The sequence below is a fragment of the Polypterus senegalus genome, chromosome 18, assembly GCF_016835505.1.
Source record: "Polypterus senegalus isolate Bchr_013 chromosome 18, ASM1683550v1, whole genome shotgun sequence".
Classification (NCBI taxonomy): Eukaryota; Metazoa; Chordata; class Cladistia; order Polypteriformes; family Polypteridae; genus Polypterus; species Polypterus senegalus.
Genome location: NC_053171.1, coordinates 88,906,463 through 88,927,076, shown reverse-complemented (window position 1 = coordinate 88,927,076; position 20,614 = coordinate 88,906,463). Strand labels below are relative to the sequence as shown.

Genomic DNA, 20,614 nt, shown 5'->3' with positions numbered 1-20,614 from the left:
TAGATAGATAGATAGATAGATATGAAAGGTACTATATAATAGATAGATAAGGTACTATATGCTAGATAGATAGATATTTTTTTTATTTTTAAAATGACCTTTATTGATCAAATAGCAATAAATCAAATTAATATACAGTATAACAGGTAACATATGAACCAATATTTTACAGGATGCTGTATCAAAGGAGAAGCAATTCCCCTGAAGGCCATATACGACCTACTATTACTTATATTAATTTGAAAATGACCCCAAAACTTTTCCATTCTTCTAATTAACAATTCAAGCCTCCTGAACCCGTATCTAACAAGCACTTAAAAAGTCCCAAATCATAACTTCAACATAAATTTTATGATGTTACACAGTTCAATTAGTTAAACTGTTTTACATCATCCTAAGAAAATATAAAACCAAATAAAGAAAACTTAACTAATGTCTCGTACATTCATTTTAAGTTCTGTATCATCAATTGAGCAAAGTACCCCTTTAATCCCCCACATATTTTTAAATAAATCTAATGTATTCATCAATTTATAATACGTATATTCCATTATTATTCTGGAGCGTACATTTATCTTGAAAATCAAAACAGCATCAGTAGCCCCTGTCCCAGATTGTTTATTATTTCGACTCTTTAAAATTGCTAATTTTGCGTCACCTAATAAATAGTTTAATAACTGAACTGTTTGCCGATTTTTGTTGTTATATTTTGTTCCATAAATAAACATGATATTGTTAAATTTCCCCATTAACTTACTACATAATTCACTAAAAAAATGAAAAAAAAATCTAAGTCTTATACATTGCAAGAATAAATGAAATATTGTTTCTTTTTGTCCACGATATATACAAGTATCATCCTCTTTCTGCTTAATTATTTTTAAAAGGGAATTGTAGCAACAATCCCATGCAGAATTCCCCAGTGCAAGTCGTCTGTTCTTTTCTTATATACAGTAGCTCCCTCCAAGCAGGTGCACTCCTACCTTCCACCCCCAGATTTTCAGTCCATGGCATGTCAAGAACTGTTTTTAGTGCTGCAAAGTGTATAGTTTTAACACAATATTTATAAAGGTCCCCCATTGACAGAGACTTAAAACTCACAACGTCCCCTTTATGGAATGTCACGATCGTATTGTCGGTGAGCGAGGACAGATCAACAGCAGGGCAGACCTCCATCTCCGTGTTTGCTGCTCTTATCGAGTTGTTCAGCCAATGGTAATCTTTGGCCATGAATGATAAAAAACTCTGAATTATTCTGACCGACTTGACCCCCAGTATTGAAGATAGCACTGCTGGGTCAATAAAAGACTTCTTGCTGTCATCATGTATTTGAGACAGTGTAAGTATTTGATGTGAGTTGAGTGTTTTAACAAAACTATCGCTGAACAAGAGAGGACAAGAAAAAACAGAGCTGAAAACTAAAGGCTCATCAACCAACCATCCAGATGTAGCAAAGTTTCTTTTAAAGACAAAGTGCCATGTTAACAAGTCTCCCTTGTAAAAATGGGGTAGGCTGGACAGGTCCATTTTGTGAATGTTCATCACCAGAAGTTGTATATCAAAACCTAAGCCTCCCACTCGGCGGAAGAAACCCAACGCCAGCTCTCTCCAACTCAGAGGGTAAGAAACAAAAAAAAACCTTCTGCAGAACCTGAAGTCGAAACTGTGCCACTTTAGATACAACGTCAATGAGCCCCTAACCACCCTCTTCCAAAGGTAAAAAGATCACACTTTGTTTAATCCCAAAAAAATCAACCACAAGGTTCTGGATTCTATGTAAAAGCCCAGGAGGAAGGACCCCACTCACAAGTTTGTGCCAAAGCATAGAGGCTATTAAGTTGTTAATTACAATCACTCATCCCCTGTAAGACAGCTTAGACACAATCCACCTCCATTTGTTCAGTTGCATAGTTACTTTATCCAAAAAACCTCCCCAATTACATTTGTCCACTCCATCAGCACCCATCACCACCCCGAGATATCGAAAACACCTTCTGTCCCACTTAATTTCTAAGGGCAGATCTGGTGGTGAACTTGCTGTCCAGGAGCCAAGCAAAAAAGCGATACTTTTGGCCCAGTTGATTCTTGCTGAAGATATTCTCTCAAATACTTGTGGACATGAGATTAACATTTTAATGTCATCATTTGACGTGACAAAAATTACAACATCATCAGCGTAGGCCAAATATTTAAAATTAACATTTGGGCACATAGGAAAACCCACACCTTGCAGTCTGCAAGGTGACAAAGCGTAGAGCATTCCAGATAAGACCTTCTTCCTTCTTTTCAAGACTAAAAAAAAACCTTGTGGGTGCGTCCAGGTGATTGAGATTCTGGAAGCGAGACCTCACTAAAGCTCTCTTAGCCTGCAACTCCAGAAGCTGAGACAGTGAATGTTTCTTAGCCATTAGAATCTTAAAGTTGTCCATATCAAAATTGTTTTGAAGAGTAGCATGTAGTTCAATGATGTCCTCCTCCAGGCTTTTCATATGATCCACACTCCTCTTCGTCACTTACTGGGTGTATTGTTGGCAGAAGGCTTTAATCTGTATTTTCGAGACATCCCACCATTGTTTGAAGGAAATGAATTTGGATTTAGTGAGGGTCCATTGCTACCAGAAAAATTCAAAGCACTGAAGGAAGTTTGAATCAACCAACAGGGAAACATTGAATTGCCAGAAAGACTTACAGAAAAGTTTTTTTGAAAAGGTGAGCTTTAATGCTACCAGAGAGTGATCAGAAAACTGAAAGGACAGATATAAGTAGTAGTGACTGTATTTAAAAGATGCCTTGAATAGTAAAACCGATGTAACCGTGCCATTGAAATGCGTCCAGCCCCTTTGACCCAGGGGTATTGTCTATCTGTAGGAAATTTATTCCTACATACATCCACAAGATCTGACTGCTGTAATAAAGTATGTAATGCTCTGACAGAAGCTGGATGTGGCTCAGCACCATTTTGATTTGTTGAGCATTATCTCTACAATTGAAATCACCTCCTAGTAGAAGAATTTGCCCATTAATAAAAGATTCCACCACCTTTCTCAAAGAATCAAAGAAACAGATCCTCTCTCGACCATTTGTTGGTGCATATGAATTAATTAACATGAGGTCGTAATCCCCATCTTTAATCAGCACCACCAGCAGGCGCCCAGCCACCACCTCACAATATAAGTGATCCGTAAATTCACAGTTTTGGAAATCATCACAGCTACCCCAGCACTGACATGTGATCCGTGACTAAGCACAGCCTGACCCTCCATTCACGTAGCCAGTCCTGCTGATTGCTAATATCAGTGTGTGTTTCCTGAAGTTGTGCTATGTAAAGACCTTTTAGCCCTAAATAATCAAAAACAGCAGCCTTTTTTGCACCTCCCCTACACCTGTTCACATTTAGACTCTCAATATAATACAAAACACAACGGAGTAACCAATAAATTACATAACACAATCAAATAAAAGAAACATAGAACTAAATCCATCATGATTAAAGCAGTGATTTCCTAACACTGTTGATCAAATTCTTTAACCTCACTGACTCTTTTTGGTCCATGCCAAGCCTCACGGCATTGCGCATCACCCTCTGTGCTGACACCAGGAAGAGCTGAACGTCTGGGAAGTGTTCCTCCACTTTAACCCCTCTCTTGCCCTCAATAAATTCTAAGAAATACCATATACTTCGGTGCTGTATCCACCTCCGAGTGTATACCTTGATGAGGACTCGCTTCTCACGGAGGTGTCAGTGTCACTACCCTCATTTTCCCTGTCACCCACGTCACAGTCACTGTAACTTTTAAACAGGTTGCGGCGTTCACTGGATGGCTCGTTGAACACAAGGCTTTTCCTTGCAGACTTCGTATTCTCCGATTTATTCTTTCGCTTATGACAGAGCACTTTGAAAATCTCATCCCTCTCGCTCGCACTTACACTCCCACTATCCACTTCACACACACTCATCTGCCTTTCCACGGCTTGCCCTGAGATCTGCTTCGTCAGCAGTGCGTCTTCAGCGGCCTGCACTTGTGCAGCTTCATTGGTTGCCTGAGACTCGTTCACAGCGGAGGCGACTGGTGCAACTCCCTTGGAAAGAGCGTTCAATGTTGTCCCCTCACTGCTACTGGTCTCAGGCTCTGTGCTTACTTTACTCACTGCACTTTCGGTTTCAGCTGTCATATCCTCGGCTACAAGAAGCGCACTTTTCTCTGGGCCAATCACACACAACATCCGCACCATCCAACTGCTCATTACACTCAGACCCGCCATCCTCCATATTATCCACCTCACTTTTATATTCAGACTCGCAGTTTTCATCATTAATCCCGTCAGTGTTCTTAATCAGAGCAGAGCCACCCGGTAATACCACGGGCTCATGTATGCACTGTGCTGCCTTGTGTCCAGCTCTGCCACCGTTAAAGCATCTCATTGAATCTGAAGTGACAAATACTACATAATCATCGCCCTCTACCTTAAATCTGAGGGCCACGTTTAGATCCTCATTCATGTTATTTAAAATCATATAGACTTGTCTCCGAAAGGAGACCACATGGGATTAATACTATATCAGACATAATCTGCCCATAACGTCTCAATTCCCTTAGCAAATTATTGTTTTTTAAGAAAGGTGGAACATTAGAAACAGTAACTTTCTTCACAGGCGCTGATAAAGGCAGGACAGGAACTACTGCACCATTGATAACAACCCCTTCTTCGACAAGTGTACTCACAAGAGACTCATCACGTTTAAAAAAACAACCATAGACTTGTTCATTCTGGAGGCGGATAGGACATTTTTATAACCAACTACTTTTCCTACTCCCACCACACATGCTTCGACAGAAACCTGAGGGTCTACCAGGACCTTTGCGCCATGACAACGTGAATGATTTTCAAACGCCTTTGATAACAAACCAGTGGCCTTGCCTTTGGAAACGGCCATGACGATAACCACCAAAGCTGCGTCTTAACAGTGAAAAACTATCAAAAAAACAATTCTAAAACAAATCTCTAATAAAAAAGAGAAAGAAAATTTAGAGACTTACACAGATACCTCGACGGCCATCGGCTTCCCACGACTCGAAACACGCCTACCCCAGACAGCACTAATCGAGCAGCACACAGACAGCAAGAGAGATAGCTAGATAGATAAGGCACTATATGATAGATAGATAGATAAGGTACTATATGCTAGATAGATAGATAGATAGATAGATAGATAGATAGATAGATAGATAGATAGATAGATAGATAGATAGATAGATAAGTTACTGTATGCTAGATAGATAGATAGATAGATAGATAGATAGATAGATATGAAAGGTACTATATAATAGATAGATAGATATGAAAGGTACTATATAATAGATAGATAAGGTACTATATGCTAGATAGATATAGATAGATAGATAGATAGATAGATAGATAGGAAAGGTACTATATAATAGATAGATAAGGTACTATATGCTAGATAGATAGATAGATAGATAGATAGATAGATAGATAGATAGATAGATAAGGTACTATATGCTAGATAGATAGATAGATAGATAGATAGATAGATAGATAGATAGATAGATAGATAGATAGATAGATAGATAGATAGATAGATAGATAAAGGTACTATATAATAGATAGATAGATAGATATGAAAGGTACTATATAATAGATAGATAGATAGATATGCTAGATAGATAGATAGATAGATAAAGGTACTATATAATAGATAGATAGATAGATAGATAGATAGATAGATAGATAGATAGATAATTTTTAATTTTAAACAGACCTTTATTAACAATTATAACATAATTGCATTTAAATTAACAGTCAAAATTAAACAACATTTAATAACATACTTTTCCTACTCATACTTTAAGACTAGACATTCATCTTCCAAGGAGCATAAAACATCATTTACAGCCCAAATTCTCTAAATATATCTAATTGATTAATAAGTTTAAAATATTCAAATTCGATTCTCAATCTTCTTTGAAGGAGGACCTTAAACATTAACAGAGCATCAGTAGTTTTCTGATCTTTATCTCTATTTCTTCTCGTTTTAACGTTGCCATCTTGGCCTGGCCTAACAAAAATTGCCAAGTAAACATTGTCTTTACAAAGTTTTGACACAGACATTCCAAAAATATAAATGAGGTTATTAAATATAATTCCCAAATCCTTGAACAATAAATCAAGAAAATGCAGCAGTGGTTGTAATCTGGTACAATACAGAAATAAATGATAAATTGTTTCTTTCTGAAGGCAGAATGGACACTGATCTGTTGTGCTGGCACCAATGGTTTTTAAATGAATTGGTGGCTATTGCTCCATGTAGATCCTCCACTGCAGGTCCCCAACTCTTTTCTCAATTGGCGGTTTATATAAAGTCCTCCATGCTGGAGATGTCGTGTCATGCAGACACAGAGTGTTCCTCCACAGGGTATCAGTCATGTCTTTCAAATACATAAAATGGGACACTTTAAGACACCAGTCATACAATTCTTTTTTTGACAAATTTTGGAACGAAATTCCATTTATGTGATTAATTGTTAAAATGGAGTTATTAGAACTGATAAAATCTTTTACATTTGGTTTAATTGTAATGATACATTCAGGAGGTTCTGCCTCTTTTATAAGATCTCCAGAGATATAATCCTCACACAGAGGACCTGCACCCAATTGCACTAAAGAGACTTTAAGTTTGTTGATTATCGACCCCCCAAGACGGACAGACCTAATCCCGAGCTCATGTGCCACAGCTGCCCCAGACTTCCACTGGTTGCTGACCGGATCAATAAAGTTGGCTACTTTGGTAAAGCCTTTGTTCATTAGCAGTGAGTTTAAACTAACCGAGTCAAACTCCAAGACTGGATTCCATATTACCGGTTCTTCAAGTAACCAGAAGACTGACTCCACATTAATTCCCACTCTGTTTGTTTTGGTGTGCAAAATCAATAACATGTTGCGTAAAAGGTGGGCAGCACAGATAGCCAATCGCTTGATATCAATGAAAAGGAGTTGCAATCAAAATTGAGATTTCCGACCCTGTGAAAAAGCGAATGCTAAACTCCTCCACAGTAAAGGCTGAGGGGCATACAAGAGACGCTGTAAATCTGTCAGCCTAAAAGCTTCAATTCTACTCAGAATGTCCACCAAGCCCTGACCACCTTCATCCACAGGCAGATGTATCACACTGCGTTTAACCCAATGAAGTTTGTCCCAAAAGAAATCCAGCAATATCCCCTGAATTTCTTTTAAAAGCCAAACTGGAGGATCTGCACACCTAAATTTATGCCAAAGCATTGAAGCAATTAAATTATTAATAATTAGCACCCTACCCCGAAAAGAGAGCTTGGCGACCACCCATTTCCATTTCTTCAGTCTCCCCTGAATTTGATCAATTAAGCCCTCCCAGTTATCAGCTGTGGCTCCAGACTTCCCAATGTAAATTCCCAGATGTTTAAATACCTTAGAGTTCCATGTTAGACCACTTGGGAGGTTTGGGGGAGGACAGTCCCAGTTGCCCATCAGAAAGGCATTACATTTGGACCAGTTGACCCTGGCAGATGACACCGTTTGAAACACCTGTAAACAGTCCTGCAGCAGGACAACATCATCAGGTTCAGTGATGACAACTGTGACATCGTCAGCATATGCCACCACCTTAAAAGATGCAGTGGGACACACAGGCAATGACAGGCCGTGAAGACATTGGCGAAGTCTGTGGAGCAGGGGCTCTATGGACAGCGAGTATAGCATACCGGAGAGTGCACACCCCTGACGAATGCCCCTTGTAACAGAAAATGGGGCTCCCAACCCTCCATTAATTTTTAAAACACTAAACACATTCGTGTACATTAATTTAATATATCCTAGAAAGGTCTCACCAAAACCAAACCTCTTTAGAACTGTAAATAAATACTGGTGGTCTACCCGTGCAAAGGCCTTCTCTTGATCCAGTGAGATGAGACCGCCTTAAAACCAAAAATCTCAGAGGCAGATACCAAATCCCGCACAAAGAAAATGTTATCAAAAATACATCGTTCAGGGACACAGTATGACTGATCGAAGGCCACCAAGCAGTTCATGACAGTCCTCAGACGAAGAGCCAGCGCTTTAGAAAAGATTTTATAGTCTGAGCAGAGCAGGCTGACCGTCGCCAGTTTTTATGTTGCAGAGATCCCCTTTTTTAGGTAAAAGAGTCAAAACTGCTCTCCGACAACTCACAGGAAGTTCTTTATCCCTGATGCTCTCCACAAACACAGTCAGGAAGTCCTTACCCATGATATCCCAAAAGGACTTGTAGAATTCGACGGGAAGTCCATCGATCCCAGGGGCTTTGTTCTGATTTAAACTCCCAAGAGCTCTAGTGAGCTCCTCCAGTGATAGTGGCAGGTCGAGTTCTTCCTTGGTGGATGGAGTCAGCTGTGGTAGGTCATTAAAGAAAATTTCTGTGTTTGAAGACAAGTCCACTGTTTCTGCAGAGAATAAGTCTTTGTAAAATTTTAAGGCAAATTCCGGATCTCCTCGGTCTCCGTCATTTCAGTCCCATCTGCAGTTTTCAGACAGTGAATGATTTTTGCCTGAGCAACCTTCTTCTCCAATGAAAAGAAAACTGCGTAGGGGCGTCTATTTGGGAAATATTCTGGAATCTCCCCTGACAATGGCCCTTCACCTGTTCATCCAGCAGGGACCTCAGAGAATCTTTTTTGTCTTTTAGAGACTCAAGCAAATTGGCATTAAAACCGGTTTCCAGTTTGGTTTGAATTATCCCAATGTCCTCTTCCAGTTCTTTAATGGCCATGGTGACCTTTCTAGAAGAATGTTCAGAATAAAACTGGCAAAAGAGTTTAATTTGGACCTTGGAGACGTCCCACCATTGCTTCAGAGATGAGAATTCATTTTTGCTGAGTCTCCATTTGTCCCAAAAGAGACGAAAGTGTTGAAGAAATAGAGAGTCTTTAAGAAGTTTAGTATTAAAGTGCCAGAATGATTTAAAATTACGCTCAGACCCCAAAGAGAAACGAGTGAGAGCTAAACTATGGTCTGAAAACCCTGTGGGCAGAAGACAAGAGCCCAAAATGAGGTTCAGATTGTGCCGTAACGTATAAATCCTGTCCAGCCTTGCCATGGATAACATGCCACTGGAGGCCTTGAGCCATGTGTACTGTCTCGCCATTGGGTTCGACTCTCTCCACACATCCACAAGTTCTTGCTGATGAAGGACCGACTGCAACACCTTGACTGACCCGGGTGAGGCTCAGCTCCATTCCTGTCCATCTCTGCATTTTCAGTGCAATTAAAATCGCCAGCTAAGAACACAACGTCCTCTGAACTGCACTCAGCTAGCACATCTTTTAACAAAAGAAAAAAAGAAATTCTCTCTTTGCCTTCATTTGGAGCGTAGACATTTAAGAAAATAATGTTTTTCCCCTGAATACGTACAACGACCTTCATGAGACGACCTTTAATTTGCTCAAAACAGTCAATGGACTCCGGGAGAAACGCCTTACTGAAGAGCACTGCCACCCCTGCGCTGGCACTGGAGCCGTGGCTCAGAATCGATGTCCCACTCCAGTCCCTCTGCCACTCCGACTCATTCATTGGGTCAGTATGAGTTTCTTGAAGAAAAGTAACATCTAGTTTTTTCTGTTCCAAATATTGAAAAAGTACGGCTCTCTTTAAGGAGTCTCTGCAGCCGTTAACGTTCAAAGAGCCCAAAGAGAAAACAGGCATTAGAAAGAAAAGAAACGGAGCAGCAATGACAAGAAGAACTTTAACTAATGAAAAAGAGGAGCTGGTGTGGAGCCATTATGTGCTGGAGGTGAGAGACTTTCTAACTTTGCTGATAACATTCTTTAACGATTAAATTCTTTTCTTTCCATTCCCAAAGGAACAGCATTGCGCATAACTCGCTTGGCTGAAACCAAAAGTTCCAGGTCAGGAAAATGTTCTACAACATTCACCTTCCTTTTGCCTTCAAGAAAATCCAGAAAGCTCAGAATGCTTTCAGTGCTGTACTCGTTTTTCCAAGAGTGCCAGTTAAATTGTCACTTGACATACAAGAGTCACTGTCCTCACCACCCTGCTGACTCCCCTCACACTCTGGGCTAATTGTCACCTCTCTGGTACTTAGAAGACGATTCTTTAAAGACACGTCAGCCCCCTCTGTCAGGTTCATTTTGTTACTTCTCTTGGCTCCTACTCCACCGTCTGAGGTTTCTTTCCTCTTTCTGGGGAGTGTCGTCCATTCTTCTTCAACATTCATTTCCTCAACAATTCCAGCTTTTTCTTCCCTAACTGCACTGCCTGAATTAGTGCCTGGTTCAGTTTCTGCCACAGCTTTGACATTTAAGAGAGGGCAAGCAGTTTCACTGTGGACTGTGGACTCAGGACTGGCCTCGGTCTGCTCATCCACCTTAGATGGCTCACAGGTAGCAGCGGCAGCATTCAGACCTTCAATGTCATCCACCTCAGTTGGTGTCGTTTCAATGACAGGCTGCATAACCTCGGTCTTAGCTTGGCCCTTTTCTTCATCCTGATTTATATTCACAGTAGAGGACTTCAACTCGGCCTCGGCCGATCCATCCACTTCAGGCATTTTTGTCTCAGCTTTCTTTATTTCACTCCTTTCAACTGTGGAGCTACAACTGGGTATCTGATTATCAGAACTTCCTACAGTCGAGCTAAGAGTACCTGTGGATACCTCACAGACAACAATCTGCTGATCTTCAGCATCGGAGTCGGAGTCTTCAGACTCATCCTCTATATCTGACTCGCTCACTGCATTTGTGTTTCCACCCATAGCATGACTACAATCAGCTCTTTTACAGTCAACTGCTTTGTGCCCTGCACGGCCACATTTAAAACATTTCATTGAATCAGAAGATATAAACACAATATAATCACATCCATCTACTTTGAATTTCAGAGCAACATCTAACTCATTGTAACCTCTGTTGAGGAGCATAAAAACCTGTCTCCTAAATGAGACCACATGTTTTAATTCTGGCTGTTTACACCCCAAAGGAATCATAGTAATGTCAGAAATAATCTCGCCATACCTTCTCAATTCAGTACGTAGCAGTTCATTCTTCAAGAAAGGAGGAATATTAGAGATTATAATCCTCTTTGCAGGAGTTGAAAGCGGCAAAACAGAAATGAGGGTTCCATTAATGACTAGGCCTTCCTGAACCAGTTGGTGAACTAAGGCCTCTTCATTTAGAAATATCACGACAGCCTTATTCATTCTTGAAGCAGAAATAATGTTTTTACATCCAATTATTTTTCCAATTTCAGTAACACACTTCTACTGAAACTACTGGATCAACAATCAATTTGATGCCATTTCTTCTGCTAAGTTTTTCGAAGCCATGTGGCAAAAGGCCTGGCTGTATCCCTCGGGACACAGCCATCCTAGCCACTTCTTTTAAAAAAAAACACTAAATAAACTTGAAATAATGACTATATATAAATAACACAGCAAAGAATTAAGAGAAATGACTAGAAAAAGAAATAAAAGAAAAAAGGAAAAAAAAAAGCTAAACTCAACTCACTCTCCTGCTAGCACAAAGGCCATTTCCACTCCAGACCAAAGCAATCGACACACAGAGAAACAGCAAGACAAGATAGATAGATAGATAGATAGATAGATAGATAGATAGATAGATAGATAGATAGATAGATAGATAAAGGACTATATAATAGATAGATAGATAGATATGAAAGGTACTATATAATAGATAGATAAGGTAGATATGATAGATAGATAGATAGATAGATAAAGGTACTATATAATAGATAGATAGATAGCTAGATAGATAAGGTAGTATATGATAGATAGATAGATAGATAGATAGATAGATAGATAGATAGATAGATAAGGTACTATATGATAAATAGATAGATAGATAGATAAGGTACTATATGATAGATAGATAAGGTACTATATACATCCCCTTTTTTATTCATGTTATCCCTTTTTGAGATATTCTTAGCTGAACCTGGTGTTTGTTGATTGAGATGTGTTTAAATTAGAAATAAACACTTTGGCACTTATTTTTTCCTTCACACAGTCAGATGCCAGCTGATTCACCGCCTCACTTTGTTTGGCCTCCACACTCTCTCACTTTTTGTGATTTATTTTTAATCAAACTGTTCTTTTTATAAAATATATCAATCAGTGGACTTACTAAAAATCTAAAGGGAAATGATGTCAAGGTGTTTCATGTGGATTTTAATGAAGCATGCAGTACTGTAGAGCAGTTCTAAATATTTGAAATGTGATGTTTTTTCCTCCTTACGAGTTAAGGAGTCACTCACCCAATTTTGATTATGATGTCTATCACCGACATCGTGTTACAACACAACGACAGGAGTGACCAGGCTCCATCACAGAATGTTCACTTGTACGGGTTTTTCTGAGTTGGATCACCTAGTTGAGTCTAAATCAGAGGACTATGCTATTTAATTCCTGTGCCTGAAGGGGTAACATTGATTTCATCATATTTTATCACTTTGGTGTTTAAATTCTAACTGTTCTCTGACAAAAGTAAATCCTAATGCCTGCTTGTGGAATTCCCTATCTATTACTCTTTAGTGCCGTTAAGCCAAAGATGGCAGATCCAGTAGCAAGAGTGTAGCCCATTGAACTGAATTGTTGAAGGACACATGGTGTCCACTATGGAATTTTCAAGGAAGAAAAAATAACTGCTAGTTATTAACAAAAAAACGTTCCTAAGATTATTCAGAAACGTTTGCCCAAGAAATGTCGTATTTTTCTTTTTGTATTCATTGAGATAAATACAGATTTAGTTTTATTTTAAAGTCAATGGTAGAATATGGGAAAAAAATTCCTCTGAAATTCTTGCTTGTGGTGGATCTGTTGCCTTTGGTAAAAACGACTGTCCTGACCTTTAACCTTTCTCAACCTGCTAACCACCTCCTTACCCTAGCTTGCTGTACTGTTCTTCTACTTTCCCTAAATGCAACTTACTTTTAGCATGCATTAACATCTGCAGTGAAAATAACCCATTTTCAGCCAATTTCTTCTATCTCTCTTTGACGTACATCCAGACTGCACGCCCGTTACATGTTTAAAATTACTAATAAAAAGTATATAAAATGCCATAGAACACATAAAGGGGGTGACAATGACCTAAAAGCTGTCCCTCTTTTCCTGTGTCTGTTTTAATGTGTGCATCTGGTTGTTCATCTATGATAATGTGTGAAAACTAAAATTGCTTTGTTCTTTCTTCCTGTGGGAAAATTGTTTTTGTAATTTTTTTTTTTTTGTTGTTGTTCTTTTTTTATGAATTGCTATTCTATTTGGTTTTGTTCAAAATTTAAAAAAAGAAAAGAAAGAATTGTGCATATTATTTTTTACTTTCCATATATATTTTTTTCTCTTTTAATATCTGGAACTACTTCATTGCACAATGTGCGGGCCAGACAGTCATCCATTCTGACTTTCATTGTGTAATCTGGCTTTACTTTACTGTTATTAAAATATTCAGGAATTCTAAAAATGTGGTTCTATCAAAACAAGCAAAAGGAGTAGATAATATACAAAAGGGCAGATATTCCTGCAAGACATTGAGACGTAGATCCATATTGGAATGCTCTTGTTTAATTCTGAAACCGAAGAAAACAATTTACTACTTGCCTGCATAATTGTAAGTGAAGTGGCTCCACAATTTGAATCTCTTTTTCTATTGATTTTTTTTAAGATACTTTGATTGACTTTTATTAATGAATGATTAAACTGCATGGTGAAGAAGTTGCAGTTTAGGGTTTGTGAGATTGTCAGTGTTAGAGTTATGTTATTTTTTTTGTAGATGGGCATGTCTATGCTCATTGTTTGTATATCCCCATCCCTTCCTTACAGCCAAAAGCTCTAATGCCGCCAGACCGCTTCGTACCGCCCTTACATGGACATGGCAACTGACTTATACATTCACCCCCATCATTCTCATCTCCTATGTAGTACATTCATAGGTCCAGACCCCTCTCATTCTCCCTGTTTCCTCTTCAGCAGTGTTAAAATATGTACAGTCATCCATTCATTAAAGATATACTAAGCAAAAACTTTAACTACAAATATTAGAATGTAGATATTTAAAACAAAAAAGTTATACATGTACAGTTTTTGTAATATTTGAGTTATTTAAAAAGAGAGACAAAACAGAATAATGGTGCAGTTTATTTTTCATGTTATGTGGTGTGGATGTATGTGTTGTTGCTTCCCTGTATCATCTTGTCAAAAAGAAAAATAACAAAATAAAAAGAATAATCTAATAATATTCTAATACTAATAATAGTAAATACAATTGCTACAGTAAATTTTACAACAATATTACAATACTTGTCCAAAAGCATTCTTACACAACTTTCTTTTGTAAATTTTTTTCTTCATGCCAAAATCATGCGGGCAATTTGTTGATGTAAGTTGACAAACTTATGTGGTATGCTTTCTTCCTTCGAATACATTTTTGTAGGCTATTTTAAATTTGAAGCTGATTTTTTTTTAATGCTTTATAGTGTTTTTATTATTTTTTTTCTTTTCAGTTATATTTTTACGTTATTCCTTTGAATTTAAGTAATTTTAAAGACTTATTAACTTTAATGTAACTATACCTTTTGTGAATGTTTATACTGTATTGGCTGTACCTTTGTGAGTGCTATCTGATGTTTTATCGTAGAGCTGCCTTCTTTGATTTTCTTTGCCTTAATGTTCTTAAGCTCAGGTAACTGAAAAGTGTCCTTATATTTGACCTTGAAAATGTTACATGACGGAAAAAACTATCCATGTTCAATGTTGTGGGGTGTTTTGTTTTTGGCTTAAAATGAATGAATATAGGAAAATTGCTTTATATAAAAAAAAAAGGATGTTGTGACCAAATAGCCTATTTTATAAGGTTTGCATTATCTCTCCGGAGCTAAACTGCTGTTTAAAGTAAAGAGAAACAAAAATTTAAAGTGAATCCTACTTTAGGCCATTCAAATGTTTAGAGTAGTGTGCATTCAATATGTTTTATCACATGTAATTTTACAGGACATACACTTTACTAGATAGCGTAACACACAGGTGTCAAACTCCAGGCCTGGAGGGCCGCAGTGGCTGCAGGTTTTCTTTCTAACTCTTTTCCTAATCAGTGTCAAGTTTTCACTGCTAATCAACTTCTTTTCCCACTATGTTAATAGCCCTGTTTTAAGGATTAAGTCTTCTGAATTGATTCTTTTCTTCATTAAATGACAGCCAAACAGAAATAAGACGTGAAACGAGCCAACAGATGACCAGCTAAATCGGGGCTTCAAACTCCAACCAGTTCCTTAATGAGAAGCTAATTCTTGCTGTTAATTAAACCCGTTATTCAATTCCATGGCTTGTTGCTGCTCTCTTTCTGCCACAGCAGACATTTCTAAAACTGTTGATATTCGTTTGTTTTTCTAAGAACTTCTAAAATGTTTTGGTAACCTGAGGGATCAACCTTACTGAGACCTTCATCTTTATTTTCAGATTTTGTTTGATGGGTACAGGTGAGCTGATCATGCCCTGCTTGTTTTATGTCTCATTGCTGTCCGGCTGCTAATTAAGGAAAAAAACAACTAAGGGGCCTGAGTCAAGCTAATTAAAGCTAAGGCCAAATAAGTTAATTAGCATCAAAAACTGGTCACTAATTAAGAAGATGGTTAGAATGAAAACCTGCAGCCACTGCGGCCCTCTAGGACTGGAGTTCGACACCCCTGGCGTAACAGACTGATAGATAAGGCAGTATATACTAAATATATAGAGCCAGATAGATAGATATGCAAAGCAGTCTATAATAGATAGATAGATAGATAGATAGATAATGCACTACATATAGTAGACTAGATAGAAAAACAGATAGATATTAATTTTAGTATAGTTGGCAGAACCATCATAGATAGATAGATAGATAGATAGATAGATAGATAGATAGATAGATAGATAGATAGATAGATAGATAGATAGATTTTAAAAAGAACAGAAGGACTGTCCTAATATGATCTTGTTAATACAAGTCACAGTATAAATTTCAAATATAGCAGGGCACTTTAAAGTCCACATGTTGTTTAATTTCAACTTGAAACTCTAGTATTTATATCTTGTCTGTCTCTTTAAATAAATTATAATAGTCTAAATTATTCCTAGTAGTAATTTCCAAGTCCTTAAGCACTTACTGCTACTATATTGTGAATATGAACATTTGCCAACTAACATAAAAGGGAATAACCAATTATTATTTTTCGTAACAATAACAAATCGAACTTTTAGAATGAATACACAGCCATTTAGTTTAGAGGAAGGGGTTGATTAATCTAATCTTTTTTTGCTAATATTAAATCAAAAATGACAAATGGGAATTTCCTTCTACATTGCCAGTCATTTAAAATGTTAATTAAAAATGAGAGAAAGAAGTCATAAAGCTTAAGATAAGATAACAGAATTTTCTCCCTTTTCAAAGGAACAGAGTAAGCACACTTTCACATTTACCCTGACAAAATCTTTCTAAGCTACTTTGGTCACAGCTGCCTATTGTTTAACTCTACTGTAGTTGCTCTAGTGTGCTTTATATATATATATATATGTGTATGTATGTATGTGTATGTATGTATGTATATATATATATATATACGTATATGTGTATGTATGTATGTATATATATATATATATATATATATTGTGTATGTGTGTGTCTGGTTGTCTGAAATATGTGCTAATATTTTTCTCTTCTTTTTTTAAATCCTAGGAGGTGAATTAGTTATCCCTGTACTAGTAGAAGATCCCTTAGAAATTCCTCCTATAGCTACTCGTGCACCTTTCATTACCCTCCCCCCTACCTTTCGCCCCCTCCTTACCATTATTGAGACCACCAAAGATTCCCTGTCCATGACCTCTGAGGCGGGGTTACCTTGCTTGTCGGACCAAGGCAACGATGATTGTGATGATGATGATGATGGCTTGGTGATATCTGGGTATGGCTCAGGGGAAGCTTTTGACTCTAACCTGACCCCTACTGATGATGAAGATTTTTACACCACCTTCTCCTTGGTAACAGATAAGACCTTTTCTACATCGGCCTTTGAAGGTGGCTACAAAGCACATGCGCCCAAGTGGGAATCCAAGGACTTTAGACCTAACAAAGTCTTCGAAACTGGTAGGACTACTACCACATCTCTGTCCCCTGAGCTGATTCGCTCCACAACTTCTTCCACGCCTGAAATGGTGCCCAAATTGCCGGCAGGTAAAATGAATAACCGAGAGAATAAGCCCCAGCCAGACATAGTTTTGCGTCCATTGCCCACTGCCTATGAGATAGACAGCACAAAGCTGAAGAGCCCATTAATAACCTCCCCAATGTTCCGTAATATACCCACAGCAATCCCCACGGAGCCAGGCATCAAACAGGTTCCGGGGGCCTCAGAAGTGGTTCGTGAATCTAGCAGCACAACTGGAATGGTCGTCGGAATTGTTGCTGCAGCTGCTTTGTGCATCTTAATTCTGTTGTATGCTATGTATAAATACAGAAACAGAGACGAAGGATCTTACCAGGTGGACGAAACTAGAAACTACATAAGTAATTCAGCACAGACAAATGGTGCTGTAGTGAAGGAAAAACAACAAATAGCGAAAAGCAGCAACAAAAAACAGAAAAACAAGGACAAAGAATATTATGTGTAAAGTGAAACGAGAAAAAAAAGATTAAGTGAATATTACAGAGGACGATTTGAAATTACCATATCAGGAGCTGCAATGTAAAGTGAATACAAAAAGTGAATAAACTGAAAACTCTGCGTAATGCATGGAGCCAGTGAACTATGACAAGAACTGTATAATAAAGCACACTTACTATTGTAAGCATACCGAGATGGCTACTAGCAGCATTAGTGACCTTTGTTTTTTATTCTATCTGGTCAAAGTCATCAGTGTAGAATACTTCACAGCTACAATGCATCATTATACCCAAGTGACTTTTAGAGACCTTGTGATCCTTGGCGTAATCCTCGTTCATTTGGAATTCATTTCTGGTTTTGGTAACCCTGTAACAATATTTTGGCCATTTTCGAGCATGTATGTGACATATAGCACTGGCATCTCTTGGAGAGTGGGTCTGAAGAAGAAGAAGAAAAAAAAAATCAAACTGAAGGATTGTCTATAGACATGAAAAAGGAGACTATTGCCATAGACGAGATCAAAATTTGTATTGTTTCTACATAATAAAGTGTGGTGTCTTATAATTTTTGCTGTTTTGCAAAAAACAAACAAAAAAACAACAACAAAAAAACTGGAATATATTGTTATTTAACAGACAAAAAGAAGAAGAAGTCCTTGTTAAAGAGAAGATTGATCAGGTGCTGATCTGCTGGTGTTGTGATCACACTCACCCTAACTCTTTGCTTATAAATGTACAACTTAACGATGTAATTGAGAACATCTGGTACTTTCAGTTCTGAGCAGCTGTCGGGTTACAAACTTGTTCTCAATCTTCAGTACAGTGTCTGATTGTTGTGCATGCCATTCAATGCTATGAGGTGTTCAATATGAATTGGACAAATGTAACAGGCCAAAATATATGATCAAAGTCACGTTTCCTTTATTTCACTTCTTAACCTTAAAAAAAGCGAAACGAAAAGAAAATGCAAATAAAACATTGTTCTTTTTCTGTTATTTAAAAACATCCTAATACAAGCCTTTAATGATCCATTCTGTCCCCTCTGCTTTTTCTTTATTCAACTTAAGTTTAATATCATGGATATATTTTTGAAAATACGCTGCTGTGACAAAGTAATCTTGTGATGTCTGATGGAAGACTGGTACTCTAACACTGTTAAGGATGTTAAAACAGAAATAAATCTAATGTGAAAGTGTGAATTTTATCTGTTGTCACAGTCAACTGTGTCAAACAACAAATTTGTTTACATATTTTATTACATTATTGCTGTTGTACTTTGTAGGTAGATATTGTACATAAATTTTAAGTTGTACTTTTTTTAGTATTTTAATGTACAGACTGATCATTTGGCTTATCAGTGTATTTCATGAGATTCAAAACTGTAATCTGATATGAGAAGAATAATTTGAAACAACAAAAATATATATAAATATAAATATATATATATATATACATATTTTGTAAAGAGAGGGAAAACTATTGTTAGGCTAGAAAATCGAATCTTTCTCGCTGATGTTTCTAAGTCGCATGAATATTTGACTACTGAAAGCTGTCACTCAAATACAAAATGCCCTTCCTAATTGTATCAAGCCTCCCTTGTTATCAGTTATTTTACTTAATTATTATTTTTTAACTAAATATGAAATAAAGAACCGAGCTCTAAAGGTACTGAAGCACGATTCAGACACCCTAACGAAACCCATTGTGATGATACCTCAATGTCATTTGTCCTGGACTGCTTTGATGGAAGTCTTGTGAAATTCTGTTTTCTTTTTTATTTATTTTAATTTATTGTCTTTTTCTTTTGTGTACCCTTGCTTGCAAAGAATTTTGAACCAATATTTGCAAAATTACATAATGTGCTTTAAATGGTTTGCTTGTTTGTTTTTCTACTTATAATTTGCAGTCGATGTGAATATCACTTTTTGGTTTTACTTTGTTGCCTCCGCGTTCATCCATTCATTCTTTGATTTATCTTACATTCTTGTTCGAGGAAATGCTTAGCAATAAAATGTTCCACCCAAAGATATGAAGGTTGCTGAACATGTTTCTGTAGCTATGCAAACGTTATGTCATGTCTGTGGAAAATGAAGGGCAACGTGTTTTACAAGAAAGGTTTGCGGTTGATCTTCTTCATTGCTATTTTAATGCAGCGCATTCAGGTTAGTTTGCAAGGTAGATATGATTTAGGCGTTCACACATTTACTCATTCTATTCATTTTAATTAAAATTGTCAGCCTTATTTGAATCAAAGGTTTAGTTTGGGTGCTGCAAGCATGCATCTATTACTCATTTACTCTTATGTAACAAAAGCTTCTTCTGGTGCTAATAACACTTGCGCGTATCAGTAATGTGGTTATTCATCTGTGCAATGAGGCCTACTAAAATAACTTCACGATGGAACGGTAAGAAGTGTATTAAGTGAGACACATGTCTCTTGCTATCCTTCAGTATACAACCTGTAAGTCCTTCATATTCATAAGTAATTTTACCAGCATATCAAATGCTACACTGCACAGAGATGCATAGACACATTTACTGATACCATTAACACTAAAACTGCGGTGGGCTGGCGCCCTGCCCGGGGTTTGTTTCCTTCCTGCCTCCCTGTGTTGGCTCCAGCAGACCCACGTGACCCTGTAGTTAGGATATAGTGGGTCGGATGGATGGATGAACACTAAAAGAAGCCCTTATTAAATGCGAACATTAATTTTATTTTAATTCTTTTCATTTTTATTACTATTTAATTTAATATTGTTTCTTTGTATCAGTATACTGCTGCTGGATTATGTGAATTTCCCCTTGGGATTAATAAAGTATCTATCTATCTATCTATCTATCTATCTATCTATCTATCTATCTATTAAGTAAATGAGTAATAAATGCATTTTCGCAGTACCTAAAGTGTGGTTGAATTAAAA

General features: G+C 37.4%; 1 protein-coding gene across 16 annotated transcripts in view; it reads left to right on the top strand.

Moving 5' to 3' along the window:
- Window positions 1-19,722, top strand: part of nrxn3a (neurexin 3a) — a 1,597,612-nt gene extending 1,577,890 nt beyond the window's left edge. For 11 of the 16 annotated variants that reach the window (XM_039741967.1, XM_039741965.1, XM_039741962.1 and 8 more), the window contains one exon: window positions 16,770-19,278. In XM_039741967.1, coding sequence (XP_039597901.1) covers window positions 16,770-17,701 — 932 coding nt within the window. In that variant the 3' untranslated portion in view covers window positions 17,702-19,278. Of the gene's footprint in view, window positions 1-13,882; window positions 14,439-16,769 lie in introns of all 16 variants that reach the window. The other 5 variants (XR_005631328.1, XR_005631327.1, XR_005631329.1 and 2 more) reach the window with 3 other exon arrangements.
- The last annotated feature ends 892 nt before the right edge of the window (window positions 19,723-20,614 follow it).